This window comes from Triturus cristatus, chromosome 4_1 (assembly GCF_964204655.1).
Source record: "Triturus cristatus chromosome 4_1, aTriCri1.1, whole genome shotgun sequence".
Classification (NCBI taxonomy): Eukaryota; Metazoa; Chordata; class Amphibia; order Caudata; family Salamandridae; genus Triturus; species Triturus cristatus.
The window spans coordinates 1,133,722,825-1,133,740,059 of NC_140585.1; the positions used below are offsets into that span (position 1 = coordinate 1,133,722,825).

A 17,235-nucleotide genomic window follows, 5' to 3' on the forward strand; every position below is an offset into this window, starting at 1 on the left:
TGATAGAGGGCCACTAATAATGGACCTGAGACATGGCAAAGCCAAATTGTATACATTGGTTAGGACTTAGAAGAGTAAAAGAAAACTCTTTTTCCAAGATGCGGGAAAAGTATTTAAGTATTTGAATAATAGTTAATATCTTTTTTATATACTTTGGATGCCAAATACCAGATTTAAGAGAAATATTGAAGTGTATCACTGAATCTCTAATTGTAGCCACTGGTTCTGTGTTTTAGAAAACATGTAGCATATAATTTCATAAACTTTCACATTTATAATAATGAGCAGATGAAAATTTGTATTTAACTTGCAAAACATAAAAAGATACAGACATTTCAATGGCATACGTGATGTAAAAAAGGCATACCAGACTCAATCCAAGATTTCCAGACGTGTTAGCTCTTTACTTCAAATGAGGATTATACCAAAGGGCAAATTTTTGGGAACATGCAAAATTCAAAAGGAAAATAGAACTACATTCTAAATGGGCTAATCTAGTCATTTAAATTATCCGCAATACATTGTTCAACTTACTACTGGAAATTGGAAGTTAATAGGATAATTGGTCATGGAACGGCTTAATCATATTTTTTCAAATAACACCCAGTTAGGAATCGTAGTAGAATTCAAGTCTCTACGCCCATAAAGAGAGAATGATAACCAGGGACAATAAATTATATTTTTGAAAATCTGGTAAACCTAAACTTCATTTATCTTGGTGATAAGTACATGATAAGTTAGATTTTTTTTATTTCACAGAAATTTGGAGGTTTTATTTTCTGCATTTGAAAAAGGTAGTAGGACATTCTAAGGAAGCATAGATAGCATAGATAGCAAATATACAAATTTTGGTACAATAACCATTTTCCCACTTCACTTCAGTTCTGCCCCAACAACCAAGAAATAGAGAAGGCCATTTATTGATATTTTCTTTAAGTTTCAGAATCATAAGTTCACAGATTCTATCAACAGTACCTTTAATAGATTTAAATAAAGAAACACCCAGATATTTTTGCAACATAGATTACCAAAATTATTTAGCATGTCTGGAGTACAATAAACGTTCAATTGGAAAAATCTGTTTATTCAGGCCCAGATTTATTAAGCCGTTGTGTTCTTGCGTCACGCAAGGTGGTGCACGGACAACGAAAAGGCTTCAGTGATATTTACAAAGACATACAAGGGGCTATTTGTGCGGTCTAGAGTGGTTTTGTGAAGAAATGTAATGAAACGCAGCTGCTTTTGCTGTGTTATGTTACATTTCAAGGTGGGAGGCATTCCGTCTGTGGAGCATGAGCATTCTCATGCATCTACCCATGGATTTAGGTGCTTTTCCAGATTTACTAAAGCCAGTAAACCTGGGGATGCGTCAAAATGATACACATTCCCCAGTGAGATGTAATATGGAGAAATATTTTTATTTCTCCTCATTATTTCCTCTTTCCATGTGTGCTGCATTAAGCCTCTGAAGATTGTTTTTGTACAGAAAGGTGTCCCTTCCTACACAAAAACAATCCTGCCTGTAACATAGTCACCCTTGCATCTGGTGCAAGGGTGGCTGAGTTGCTGCTAGTCTGTACAGTGTCCCAGTGCAAGGAGAAAACAGAATTAGTCCATATCTTTCCAAATGGAGATCATTTCCACTCTCCCTTTCCCGCAACGCAGCATAGTACCTTTGCTGGCTGTCTTGCTTTGCATGAAAGAATGATAAATAAGCTCCGCAATGTAGCAAATGTTCAATAGCTAGCAAAATGAGCAAAGATGATAATTGACAACATTCTCTAGTACTTATAAACAAACTGACAGAATCAGAAGTAACTCCATTTACAAAAATTGTAACTTCAGACAGGGGGGCATATATCTAAGAGTTTTGTCGCCCTTGCACCATGCAATGGGGTGCAAGGGCGACGCAACAACTAAGTTAGATTTATCAAGCCACACACTGCCTCCTTACATGTCCCTGCATGGTTTGATAAATTCGTAGTAACGCAACCCAGCGCAAATCACTGCATTGCGTTACTCTGCCCCAGGAAGGTGTTCCTAGGGTGGAGAGTGGGTATTTCCATGCATCCACCCATGAATTTTGCTGCGTTTCCAGATTTACTATTACTGGTGGACCTGGGAATGCATCAAAATGATATGCCTCCCTCGGTGCGGCCTAAAGAGGACAAATATCTTTATTTCTCTTTGCTCTAGCTTCTCTGATTTTGTGTTGCACTCTGCAGCACACATACAAAGAGGAAAATTACTCAGAGGTTTGTTTTTGCACAGGAATGTGCACCTTCCTGCACAAAAACAATCCTGTCTGCAACGCAGGCCCCCTTGCACTGTGTCACAAGGGTGCCTGCAATGGCGCTAGGCAGTGGTTCGTGCGCCAGCGCAAGGAAAGAACAAGAATGCACCGCATACTGTTAAATAAGGCGCATTCCTGTCCTTTCATGCAGCGCAGTAGGGTGGCTTGCTGCGCTGTGCGATTTCTTGATGAGTGTGTCCTTTAAGATATAAAACCTTGACCATATTTAGCAAATTAGAGCCAACTTGAAAACTCCACAGTTGTAAATAGGGTTTGCAATGTACTTTGTCAAATGCTTCCTCAGCATCTAAAGCAAGGAAATGTAGGAGAAAATCATGCAATTTGGGATTTGCTAACACATGACAAATAGGCATAGTCCTTCATGTAGAAATGCTTGATTTTGTAAGTCCAGTCTGATATTTGTGAATAATGGAATAGAAAGCTGTAGAGAGTCTACCTGTCAATACTTTTGCATACATTTTGCAGTCCTGATTTAAGCATGAAATAGGTTTATAATTGAGACAGAAGTATTATCTTTATCCATTTTAGGTAGGATAATAATTAAAGCTTCCACAAAATAGCTTTCAACTAAGACATTATTTTGAATTCATTAAACAATGGAAATAGATATGGTGTTCAATGAGAAGCAAAACATTTGTAAAATTCTACTGGTGTAATACTTGAGGAAGGGGGGTTTGAGAAATGTTATAACATCAAGAATTTCACCCAAAGATACATGGCAATCCAGGAAATCTATCTTGTAACTAGATGGCAGGTGGTGCATTGAGTGTTAAGAACTTTTGGAATTTGCCTTGGTTTAATTTTGCATAGAACAACATAAATCCATTAGCTACATTTTTGGTAGCTGCTAGTATGTTTCTGTCTGAGTTCCTAATAACATTAATCTGAATTATATTTTTTTAATACGTTAATAATTACCAAGAAGTTTACCAGATCTGTTGGCATTGTGTTGATGTGGGACCCTATCATTAGACAATTGTCAGCCAGCTCTTTTATTCAGTATAAAGCTATAATTCTATTAAAGTTTCTATAATGTAAATGTATAGCTATTGTGATTGGATGAAATAAATAGTCTTTCAAAAATTGCATTGTCCTGAAGATGGTCTCAAGTACTGCTTAGCTACAGATGAGACCAAAACTTCGATGGATTAACCAAAGCAAATGCTCACAAATGGAATTACTTGTCAAATTGCTCTGGATAGGAAAAGAATATTAAGGTACACTGGATATGTAGTTGAGCGGTTGCCCTATCCGTCCCAGATCATGTCTTGGTAATGCTGTATTTTTTATGTGATCATTGTTTGACATAGGACTTGTAATGACAATCTGACCCTATACAGTCATTGTGTTATAGTTGAGGTATTACTCATTAAAAAAAGTAAATATGGTCATACGAAACCACACCTAATAAAATCATTGACATATCCATACAATATTGATGCATTAATTGATATATTGTTTGCTTTTAATGTGTGTTTATATGTTGATTGGATGTTGTTGTACACCAAAATCCTTATCAAGAATAATCAAAAGCAAACATGTTCTCCTTCTTTGGGGGCTATTTGTGTTGACATATACCCATGATCTACCCCATGGAAAAATTACCTGCTAAAGTGGGTTGAGCTGATGAAACATATTGAGAAGTTTCATGTAACAAGAACATGTTACATTTAAAAGTGCCCCATATTTTCCTTGTGTGTTGTCTATATCTACATTGTGCTGCTTCTTTACTTGCCCTGCCAACAGCAAAGATTTGGAGGCTGACTTAGTTTTGGAGCCACTTGTGTATACATAGGGATATCCCGGCTAGGTATATTCAATATCTAATGCATTTGACAGCTTGTGTAGTTTTGTACTTGTGCTGTGTCTGTGAGCCTTATGGTATTGCATGCTTACCTCTAAGACAGGTCATCAAAGGCAATGAGTGGTCTTATATTTTGCTCATATCATTGCATCAACATGTTAAATGGAAGTGATACTACCAGGTCTGAAAACGGCAAGTATAACAGGAGGGTTACAGTGTGGCATCTGCTTCCTTTGTCAATAGGCAGCCTGTCCACCAATTCACAAATGATCCCACTAACTCATTCGCACTGCCAGAGTAGTTGCAGTGTGAATGAAATAGACATCATTGCAAACTTTAGCAAGAGTCAGACCTATTGGCTTTCTGAAGGTGTGCCTCATGCCAAAGATACTTTATTTGTTGTGTTTTTCATTTAGCCAGTTCATGCATTATTTGTGGTTCATTTAGGCTTTTCTTTAAAATGGAAACAAAATATTGTCTCTATATGCTTCAGCAATTAATCCTTTGTCATCCATGCACAATAGTCACTATAGTCTGTCTCTTCTGTACAGCATCAAATAAAACTATCTGGGAGCAGAAGACCAATGATGGTGACACACCGCTAACGCTAGCAGCCAAGGCTGGCTGTGTGGAAAATGTTAAAACACTCCTGGACAAAGGAGTCTGGCCGAACACAAAGAACAGCAGAGCAGAATCGCCTCTCCTCATTGGTAATGAGATCAGAACTACTGTTTCTAATACATATGTTTAGAGTGGGTTTTGGTCAGCTCCTTGCTCATGATTGAATGGATTTCTTGCCTATCCTACTTCTCTGCTCCTGATTTGCTATCTTTCCTAACTATTTTTGTGTTTTTCCTGCCCAGAAGCATATACGTCTTACACCTCATGTCATACCTTGCTTTGCCATGCTTCAAATGGAATATTTTCCCTGTCTCTTTCTTATTCCTACTCTTCATCCTCTCTTTCCTATTCTTTCACCCCCCCCCATTCTCTTGCCTCATAAGTCCACCCTTTTTAAACAGTTTTTGCTGCCTTTTTTTTTTTTTTTTTTTTATTGAAGATTTTTCTTTTTTTTTTAACCATCCCCCCGCAGTGGTGGGGGAAGGATTGGCGATATACAGTTCATACAGACAGGTACCATAAAAAATATTACAGAACAAAAATGCATTATCAATGAAGAAATTGAAAACCGGATCATATAAGAATATATACAAAGAAACAATACATGAGCAGGAATACATTATTAAGTTGCTAACCAATCTTGAAAGGGGGTCCAGTTCTTAGAGGCAATTAGACGTCTTCGCCTTCCCTGAAACTTTTGTACAGCAGTTTCTAATTTAAACCATGCCAGCATCCTGGCCTGCCAGTGAAAAAAAGTAGGGGGCTCAGAATTTATCCAAAGAGATGTAATACACAGTCTAAACATTGCCATTGCAATAAACAAAAAAGAGTGTACATATCTTGATCTCGCAGAGATCATGGAGTATTGAGAACCAGTAATTACCATTTCAGCAGAGATTTTTGATTGGAGATTGAGTGATCTGTGTGAGAAATGTTTCGATTTGATTGATGAAAAGTGACTTAGGGCAATCATAAAACATATGAAGAGAATCAGCGGATGGAAATTTACATCTTGCACATGATGAACTTTTGCCCCCAGTGACAGTCCCCCATCTGACTAGTTTTGCTGGAGTATAATAGAGATTGAACATGGCCATGTAACTTTGAGTGCGGAGGGTACCAGAGACAAAAACCGTCCTGGCTAACAACAATGAAAATTTCAGATCAATGGAGGGTACCCCGAATTTAACCGCCCATTTGTTATTGTAATCCACTAAATCATCTGGGAGTTGAGACAAGAGGGTTTGATATAATATACCGATTTTAGCTTTCCTTTTAACTAATTCAAATATTAAGATTTTATCAAACAGTATTTTGTTTTCTAAGGGTTTTTTATCGAAAAAACTTCTAATTTGTAAGTATTTAAAAAAATGATTAGACTGTAATTGAAATTTATGTTTCAAAAAAGAAAAAGAGGCCAACAGGCCAGAGTCAGCGAAGTCTCCTATAACCCTCAGGCCTTGAGAGGCCCAGATGGAGGCTACTTCTTCTTGAAATATCACTGGAAGTAATCCGGAAGCATTCAGTGGTGTGTAGTAATTAAGCTTATGAATGGAAGAGAGGCGGCGGATTTTTTGCCAGATCGTAAACAGGGCCCATGCAACCTTAAACCTCGTTTTTTTTAAATAACTTGGCTCAAGGATACGTGTTAGTATCCCTTTTGTGGCGTCACCTAATGCAATTGTGTATATTGATGGGGTCAGATGCAGGGATAGCTCCACAGTCTTCCCAAATAGTGGGAAGGCAAATTGCTGAATCATAGCTGCCCAATAGTAATAGACTAAATTTGGAACTGACCAGCCCCCACGTTCCTGCGGAAGACAGGTCCATTTAGAAGCTCGTCTTGGCTTACGATATGCCCATAGAAACCTTTGGCAAATCCTTTGTGCTTTTGTTAAAGTAGAGTTAGAGATTAATAATGGAATGGATCTGAATAGATATAAGAATTTTGGGAGAACCAGCATTTTAAGAACATTACAACGCCCAAATAAAGAAAGATGAAGATGATTCAGCCGTTCTAGCTTGTTGTGAAGCAGATCAATAACAGGTAAATAATTCAAGTCAGATATTTGATCGACTTCAGCCGAGATCTGTATACCAAGATATGTTGCCAGTGCACTGATAGGAGCAGACGACGTTGGCATAGCCGATGATTGCAGTATTTGTGTTTTTGTGATATTAAGCTTGTAGCCTGAAATTAAGCCAAATTGAGCTGCTAGAGTCTCCAATGCCGGAAAAGAGACAGTGATGTTGTCTGTTAATACCACTATGTCATCGGCATATGCCAATGCCTTATACTCAATGCCATGGACTATGATTGGAGAAATATTTTGGGATTTTTCTATTAAAGAGAGAAAAGGATCAATAAATAAAGCAAAAAGAAGAGGGGAGCAGGGGCATCCTTGCCTGGTACTACGAGTGATAGGAAAGTAACTTGATTCAGTTCCTGAAATACGGATTTTGGCTATTGGAGATATGTAGAGAGTTTGTAAAGCAAGGATAAATTCGGGAGCTATCCCCTTCCAATGCAAGACGGCCCATAGGTACCCCCAGGAGACCCTGTCGAACGCCTTCTCGGCGTTCAACAGGATCACCCCGAGGGGAGAGTTTGTCACCTGGGCCCAATCTAAAAGGGCGATAACCCGTCTGATGTGATCGGTGGTGTCTCTACCGGGGATAAACCCGTGCTGACGGATAGAGACTAAAGGAGAAATTATTTGGACAAGACGAAACGCCAAGACCCTTGAGTAGATTTTGCTGTCGGTGTTTATTAATGCGATGGGCCGATATGATGCTGGGTTTGATTCATCTTTACCCTTCTTTTTAAATAGTACGATAGTCGACTGCCGCCAGGAGTCAGGAATGACCCCCATCTGGGCAAGTTGAAAAACTTCCAGCATCTGCTGCTTGAATAGGTGTGAAAAAGTCTTGTAAAATTCGAGATGAATAAGATCGGGCCCCGCTGCTTTACCAGTGGAGAGAGATTTTATAGCAGCTACAATTTCTTCCCAACTGATAGGTTCAGCAAGAATTCAATTCTGATCTAGAGAAGGCGTCTGGGAATCAAGAGATTTAAAGAAATGTTCTAGCTGTTTTTGTTGCTGTTCGAGTATATTTGGTTCCTCGGTGTATAGCACTGAGTAAAACTCAACAAAGGTATTTAACACTCCACTGGGTGTATCTTGTAATGTACCACTCCGATCCTTAACCTTTAATATTTGATTTGCTATAACCCTTTGTTGTAGGCGCTTTGCTAAAACCTTTGCGGAAGCTTCACCCAGCTCATACATCGAGGAACGGAATTGAAAATACTTAACAGCTATATCCTCATAAAGAGGATCCAGGAGGTTAGCCTTAGCGAGAGCAACCGCTTTCTGGCAAATCGTTACATCTTCGCCATTTCGGATAGTAGTACTCAGATCTAACTCCGCTTGTTGAAGTACTGCAATTCTATTTTTAAGATTCAGCTGTTCTGTTTGCCATCGATAGGACGCTACTCTCTTAGTTTCGCCACGCAAGGCAGCTTTGAAAGTGTCCCAGACTAAGCCAACTGATGCAGTGGAGCTATTAATTTCAAAGAACTCAGGGATCCAGACTAACATCCGTTCATGATATAATTTATCCAGTAGTAATTTCCTATCGAAGGTCCATGATCTTATTTGATGAGCCGGACGATCCCATAAAAAGCTAAAAACTATGGGATTATGATCGGATATAGTCCGAGGATCAATTCGAACCTTAGTGGACCCCGAGACTTCAGGAGAAATGAAAGCAAAGTCAATACGGACCATATTTTGGTGGGGTATTGAATAAAAGGTGAACCCATCATGAGCTGGATGATTAACATGCCATAGGTCTACCAGCCTGTGTTCAAGGAGTAGAGTGCGAAGTGCTTTATAGACCTGGGGCTTCCGCCCGACATAGGCAGTATGCTTAATAATATCTAACCAACTGGGAATATCAATATTGAAGTCACCGCAGAAGATTAAAGGGTGTGACCAAGTGGCTAATTCCACATTTAAATCCATCAAAATCTGCGGGTCATCTAAATTAGATGCATATATGGAGCATATCGAAAGCAAGGATTTGTTAACAAGTAGTTCAGCAATTAACCATCTTCCTGAATTATCTTGCTTAAGTCTTTTAACTTGCGTAACCCCAATTTTTGAGATAATGGCCACACCCCTAATAGTGGACGTTTGTCGAGTGGAGGCCACTAAGTCATAACCCAGAAATTTAAGATAATGGCGATTACCCCAAGAAATATGGGTTTCCTGCAGTTTTTGCTGCCTGATGCACTGTTGGTGGGTGGCCATCTTGAAATGATTTTGTGACCATTCCAAAATGGCCACCCATGTATAGTAATGCACACATTTGAGTACATATGCTTAGTGGGTATTTCTAATTTCAAAGCACAGACATCCACTGTGGGCACCTTTTAACAGGATTTGGTGAAATTAAACCAAGTTCATGGTTATCGTTTTATGCATCTTTGTAATTTAACATTTAACAATATTCTGCTCCAAGATGACCCCTGTGGATGTTCACACATTCCAGTGGCTGTCTAAGATACCAACAAGCAATGGCAAAGCCAATAGATTTCACAGCGGAGACTTTTTGGCTTGGTCACTGCTTGTTTTTCAAGTGGTTCTTTCCAAAGCTAGCCCTCTGAGGAGGAGAGGTGGGAGTAGATGGTTGAAGGAATGCATCTAACAAAGGTGAGACAGATAAAAGGAAATTAGCTTTGAAACATATAAAAAGGCACATCTCCAATGAGGGATGGACTATAGTTCTCCTAAAGGTACATCGCCCAAAAAAGAGAAGCGTGGCCTTCAGGTTAGGGAAGAGTAAGGATGTAAAAGTCAATTTATCACATAAATCCTTTACAAGGGGTGGACAGGTATTAGGATCAGCTTGGCATCAGGAGATTTCTTCACCATTTCTGGCAAGACAAAGAGGACTAGAGTAGTAAAGGTACTGCTACCTTTCAGCTACATCTTGTTGGAGTTCTCTCATGTCCAGATGAAAGAGTCACAAGGCACGCAAGCCTAGATTCAATAAAGGACTTAGCATTGCATAGAAGAAGATACAGGTAATTAGGTGCAATGGATTTTAGCAGTGTCACTATTAACTTCTGGTTAGCTACTTGAGTCTGTAGAGAAAGGAAACAAAATGTACAGGTGTCCTCACTATGTGCACAATATGGCAAAACGTGAAAATGAAAACACCAAATCCAACAGCATAGGCTGAGATGCAGTGCTGGATTTTGCAAAATGAGGTGTTAACACAAGTGTACAAGTGGAGGAAGTTGCACTTGGAAGCAACATAAGTGAGCACTCTTCTGGCACTTGTTTGCATGGATTCCAGAGATTCTCTTCTGTGACCCAGTGTAATGTGTGTCAGTCATAATACTCCAAAACAAGGAAGTTACTGCCATTCATTGGCAGGTATCAAGTAGCATTTTCCTCCTGGACTAGCTTCGCTCCTATTGTCCTTACTTTTTTATTACTCTTCAGTTACATGTGGTATAAAATGCTAAATACATATAAGGTTATGCAAAATATTAGAACGTAACCTCTTCTATACCAAAGACAATGTTTGTGTGTTCTATGAAAGCATACCTGGTGTGTGTTAATGCCCTGTGTTGGACCCATGCATAGTGCCTCACTTTTTCTACTGTTTTAAAAAGAACGCATGCTAGTGCTACTCTCCCTGGTTTCCTGCATAGTCTGTTACAACCTTACTTACTCAAAACCTCACTTCTCATCCTATGACCATTTCCACAAAATCCTTCAAAATTCCTCTCTGTAAGGTATTCATTGTCATATCCTCTCCAACTACTCGAAATTCTCAACCTTGGATCACACCTGACATTTGCTTACTGAATACCAGACAAGGGCAGTCATTTGCAATTAGCATAAAGTTAATACTCCAGAAAAACCTAACAGTGATAGATAAACTTTGAACTTATTTTCTCCAACATTGGATAATGCCAATCCCACTTTCTTTCAAAACATTATCCCATTATGGTCCCCTTCTCAATGTTTCGCACATACAACAACCAAATCACACCTCCAAGTCCATTCATAACTCCATCTTCATTCTTAGACAGTGGTGTTGCATCATACTTCTGCTACAAGACTTCCACTATTAGACACACCCTCTCTAGTTTAATGACTACCTCCTTGAGCTCTGTCACATTCCAATCTCACTCCACAGATTTCTTTGACCTCTTTACTACTTCACCAATGGAGTTTATTCTCATTTTCATATTCACTAGCCCATCATGAAAATCATCTAACCCCCTCAGCCCACAAAAAACCTTCTTCTCACTTCAGGCCACAGACTATTAAACACTTGGGGTTTTCTTCAAGTGTACCTCTGTTCTTAATTTCTTTAGACAATCACACCTCATTACCTGGATCTCAATTCCATTTCATCTGTGTTGTTCTACAACCTTTATTGAACAACACCACCAACATCCCACTTCCACTATTGTCCACTTTGCCAACTCTCTTTCATTTCCTAGATACAATCATGCCTAGTTTTTGACCAAATTGCTATATAGCTCTCTTCTACCAAACTTCGTATCGCTTCTGGTTGGGCTTCTGTGCTCATCATTCAACAGAAACCACTTGATCTCCTCTGCTCACCAACAGCACACTCTCCTATCTTCATACCTACTGATCTTTCTGCAGTATTTAACACTGTACATCTCTCTTCCTTCTTTTATTCCTTCTATACTATTTGCCTTTGGGCTTTCCCCTGCAGTGGCTTTCCTCTTATGTCCCTGGCTGCTTTGTCTCTGTTTAGAGATTTGAAAAGCTCTCCACTGACCAGTCTATCATTTGGGTTCCTTTAAGGGCCAGCCCAAGGACTGCTCCTATTTTCCTTCTACCCACCTCACTTGGGGTTATTATCTCCACTTTTGGTTTCTCCATCTCATTCTTCTCCTTTTCTACCTTCTCTACCTATTCCCAATTATGCATTTCTAGTTCCTTCACCATCATTCTACATTAAATGGCTCAAAAGTCTGTTTTTACGCCCTTTTTTGCACACACCCTTCTACCTAGTTTTACCCACCGTTTCCCCCCAATAGTATGACTTTCCCTCCTCTGCAAGAAATCTTCATGTGCTCTTCAACCCTTTGGTGCAAATGGATTTGTTTATTACTACCATGACAAATGCAAGCCTGTACCAATTACTAAACATAAGGAAATTGCGCTCATGTTTCTGTACCTCTATGGAACTTAATAAATGATTTGGGCACAATAAACTTGAATATTAAAATAGTCTACTCATGGACTTCCCTCAATATTCATACACCCCATTCAACCAGGTTCTTTTTTGGGGTACCAGAACCCTATTCGTCCTGTTCAGGCTCACACTACCCACTTCCTTTAGTCATGAAGCTTAAGGCCTCTTTCTAAAAAGGACGGCCTATTGCAAGCTGTTTATAATTGTACTCAAAGTGGTGCACTATATTTCCCCAGACTAGATTTCCACTATTTTGGCCCGTTAAACCCCCCCTAAAGTTATAAATGTAATGCCAACTGGAACCTACTGAAAATACCTAAACCTCCTTATGCAGTATCAGGTTTGAGATCACGCCGTCTTCTGTCTCGCATCACTGAAATCCACTTCATCATGGGATCAGTTCTTTCCCCTCTCCTAGATGGTTTAAATCTACCTTGAATAGCAATCTCACAACTTTAGAATTGAAGAGCCACTGGTTAGAATAGACTAGGAAAGAATAGAATAGAACAGAATTTATAAAATAATCTGCTAGCTAAAACGCATCCAGGCGCTAAAGATACAGCAGTGATGGATAAAGAAACTAGAAGTTCATTTGAAATAAACACGTTTTAATATTTTCCCTAAAGCAATTGTTGTTATTCAATGATCTTAGGTGGAAAGGTATAGAGTTTTGAAGTTTGCCCGCAAAATAGAACAAAATTCAAACTCACAGTTGACTTCACAAGACTTTTGTGACAATCAGCAATTGTCCCGTTGCAGATCACAAACTGCAAGTGGGCACTAATACTGAGATTTTGAGGGTCAGGTAGGAAGGGCTTTTGTGGGAAACCTCATTGTGCGATCAGCAAAGCGCCTTGAATAAAATGTAGAGCTGTCAGATGCTATTTAACAGAACAATGCTTGGGAATTCCCCAAAAAATCAAATCTAACTGCTGCAATTTAAACTATCTGTAACCTGTTTGGAATGTATTGTGGAATCCTTAGATAAATGAAACTGCTCATAATCAATTATGGATGATATCAGGGTCTGAACCACAGTTTTACGAGAAGTGGTGGTTAAAAGAAGAAAAACTTTATTATGCAAGGATTTTAAAATACAAAAACAGGAGGTGGCAACAGTGTTGATTTGTTTAGAGAATGTTAAGGAGGTGTGAGCAGTGACTTCTAAATTCCTTGCCACGTTAGTAAGGGATAGAGGTGCATCAAGTTCTCTTGGCCACCATTCCAAAGACCAGAATGTCAGTCTTTTCTCCGTTAAGCTTTTGGCAATTTTGCCTCGCTAACTTGTGACTCGAGACATGCAACTTCTGAAATTAGATCTCATATCTTCAACCTCTTCTGGGGATGGATACAAGGATTTGTGTATCATCACCATGGGCGACTAGATTGAAGCTGTAGGCTCTTACCCCTGCAGCTAGCATATACATATAACTATTAAATGGAGTGGGGCTCAATACTGAACCCTGAGGGATGCCTCATTTTAGGGTAAGTGGTACTGAGTGGTGAGGTGACATAGAGGCTATCTGAATACTGTCCATGAAGCAGGACTGCAGCTAACTCAGAGTATTCCTACAGATGTCAAATTCCAGAAGCCTACAGAATACAGCTGCATGAGACTGCATTGAGTGCTGCTGATAGTGCCCCCCCTGATCCAAGATACTTCTTAAATCATCTGTAATAGCTAGAAGACCAGATTCTAAACTATGTGACTCACGTCCTACTTCCTGATTATGAGGAGCCATATAAGGAGTTAAGTTCAAAATAATCAGAAAACACAACAAATCAAAAATTGTAAATAGGTGTAACAATTGTCAGAGTAAGCATTCAAGTGTTTTCAAGAGAATAGCTATCATAGCAGGATTAATGCTGGGACACTTGTGTGTGCAACTTATTTTTGTCTAAACAGCATTTATTTTGGCAAATAAGAATTGCATTTATTTTATTTTTGGGTTTATCCTTTTGTTGGGGGGGAAAGTTCCTCTGCATGATAAAGACGAGTACCCGTTCCCTGAAGGGCCAGGCTATATTGTTGTGTGGATCACGAATGCTGATTTTTTGTCATAGGTGAACAAGTATCATGCATGTGTGACATGACATTGGCCTGTCTCACCTACTGCAGTCTTATTGGACCGAGGTGGAGCACTCAAAGGGCTACACCTCATAGCTATAGCCTACACCAGGAGTAGTAAGCAGCACAAGTGTGGTGGTGGCAGCATACCATGTAGTGATCAGTAGTATTGAGCAGGACTTTTTTATCCTGTGTCCTTGAAGTGAGGTATACAGGCTCAATCACCTTTTTAAAAGTTCAGCTGCTGGAGCAATGGTGCAATTGAAAAGTGGGAGGGGCTCAGGCACTGACAAATCAGTGGAGATGCATATTGAAGGTGCTACAAACACTGAAGGATCGCTGAGATCTGTGGAAGCAACCCTGGGGCAACTCTGAAAAGTTTGACGCCAGATTGAAAGCAGTTTTAGATACCAAATCTATGCTTGAAACCAAGATAGATGCAGTGGCTACAGATGTGAATCTCCTTTGGACTGATCATGAAATCGGGTGACAATGGTAACGCAGAATGAATCCGTACTCACCTTGGTGTGTTTGATGGCACAGGAACCGCAATGTCCAATAATCCAAATATATGAGATCTACAGGAACATGCACAACATATTGTTCCACATCACCCCTATGCTCAGAGGGAGGGGTAAATCACAGTAGCCTCACCCTGTGGGAGTAGTGAGCTGGCATGTTGACACCATCAACCCCGGTGGCTCCACCCACATGGCCCACAGAGTCTGTTTCTACCCATAAATAGGGAAGTTCACCAACTCACATGTAAAAAGAACGCATGTTGCTGCAGAGAGCAGCCAGTCCAAAGAGTTACCAACATTTTAAGTTAAATAGGACACCAATTTCGAAGTATACAATCTAATTTGAAAAAGAAAAAGTGCTGGGAAGCCACTTTCATGTTTAATTTATTATGAGAGTTCTAGCAACTATCTGGGCTTCCTTTATTAGTGGACAAGAAATTGTTAAAAACTGTATTTTTGGGGGGATTTTATGATGAAACACCTTTACCATTAGCAACAAACAATTACAGTGTGATCATTTTGCAGATTGCCCACTTCAGGCTAATATAAAAATTTGTTTTCAGTACAGAATTTATCACCTATTCTTGATAAAACAATTAGTCATCCAAAATGACTTATGCACATTAAGCATTGTCACAAAATCCCTCCCAACCCCATCCTCTCCCTCACCCCCATACCCTTCCGTGCTTTCTGGGGCAGCACTGGCTTCATAAACAGGTTTTTCCCTTAAACAGCAAAGGTCCATCTACACTCTCCATGTCCCCTGGATGCAGCTGCAGTCCGTCGCCACTGACAGGCTATGTCTGTTTTCCCTATCACCAGACCCTGTTACACAAGGGTCTGCTCTGTGTGTGTAAATCCCTCTACATCGACCATATTAAGGCGAACCATTTTAGGAGTAAGCCCAACTGTGCGGCCAATGACAACACTGAGCTTTCCTTCAAAGGAATCTCAAATGGAACGAAGGATTGTGAAGCTCCACACCGTGTGTAGAAAATTGCCCACTGGTCCACCGAATCTGAGGCACATGGGATCCGTCCCTCAATTCATTTGGAGCAGTTTTTGTGTGTTAAATATATATTGTGCAAGTATTGGAATTGTATCCCGTAGAATCATATCATAAACACCAGTTCCTGGGATCTCATCAGAATCATTGCCCATTCAACATCATCCAACATCCCGAGATCACCCTTCCATTTTTCCATGATCCCGGAAAGTAACCTGAGGGTTATATCAAAGACTTATATATAGTAGACACACTGCCCTGATCAGAAATGGGAGCTTTAGTTAACATTGCTTCAAGGGAACTAGTCAGGCAGTGTGGCGACAGTTGGAGAGCGTGCCACATTGCAGATATCTATAAAACAGAGCACGTTCCAGCTCAAACTGCTCCCACAATTCAGCAAACGATTTGATAAGAGCACTGCCAATGACCTGGCCTAGGGAGGTGATACCTAGAGAATCCCATAATTGAAAACCCTACAAAGACGAGACCTGGGGCAGGAGGAGAGCCATGCCAAAAATAAGTTTCACCAGTTAGTTCTCCCTGCCAATGGAGATCCCAAAATGATGATTTCCAAATGTTTAGAGCCGCTATGATTAAAGGGGGAGTGGCAACGTAGGTTGATTTGCAGCATTTTGTGTCACACAAAGGGGCTGACATTACTTATGAAGGCAGTAAGAGCAGAAGAAAAGGATGTAATTGCGTAATCATTTAAAGCACCACAACGCGCCGTAACAAAAACAGGGTTAGCGAGGACCATCGATGCAAGTTGCCACGCATCACAGTCAGTAGGGGGATATGACTATCCACTTTAGTCTGGGTCATCAGGGTGCCGATGTGGATACTCAAGTATTGAAAGCCCATAACCACCACGGTCATGCCATCCTTATGTGCTCATTCCAATGTTCAACACAGTAGGCCAACAGCAAACTGTTTATTTGAGAAATTGGGTTGTTGGTTGAGTGGGGTGCTAACCCTGCTCAAGCCATAGCCAATATTCTTGTGAGAGTAAACCACAAAAGCCCTTAAATTAACCTGTGCTTAACCATCTGGTAGCATGGCACAACATCAGTCAGCCTTAACTTAGAGGCAAAGTGTAAAGTATTTAAGCAACAAACAAAAGTACTAAAGTGGAAATTAGCACAAGTGAAATCCCACACCAATATAGAAAAATAGGGTAACTTTTAATAAATTATTTGACATCAAAATATCAAAAATCTAATCAGTAGAACCAGAGTTATACATTTTTAAAGTTGAAGTAAAAATCTAGCTCTGAAAAGATCAAAGTGCCAACCGCGGACATCTGGTCGGACAAGACCGGATCAAAGTCGAATAAAATAGTTGCCCGCGATTGAGCACGAGTCGAATATAAAAAATGGATTGGGCCCAGTTGGCGCTTACCTTCAGACTTAGAAATTTGAAGAAAACTGTCCTGAGAAGTTGAAGTTCAGCAGGATGAGACTGCAGGTGATGTCAAAGATGGAGGCGTTGTGTTCGAGGAGCCACTGGATGAGGTTGCAGTGAAGATTTGTATGTTTGGACTTAAGGGTAGATTTACTAAGATTTTGCGCCGTGTTTGCGTCACAAAAGTGATGCAAAACAGTGCTAAATCTTTTTTCCTAATTAACTTTCCAGCACTAAACTTGT

At 39.9% G+C, this 17,235-nt stretch overlaps 1 protein-coding gene across 3 annotated transcripts in view; it reads left to right on the forward strand.

Annotated features, from left to right (window-relative positions):
• The window catches only part of ASB15 (ankyrin repeat and SOCS box containing 15), a 130,221-nt gene that overhangs the window by 70,093 nt on the left and 42,893 nt on the right, over positions 1-17,235 (forward strand). For all 3 annotated transcript variants that reach the window (XM_085654197.1, XM_085654196.1, XM_085654198.1), the window contains one exon: positions 4,670-4,828. In XM_085654197.1, the coding sequence (XP_085510323.1) occupies positions 4,670-4,828 (159 nt within the window). The remainder of the gene's footprint in view (positions 1-4,669; positions 4,829-17,235) is intronic.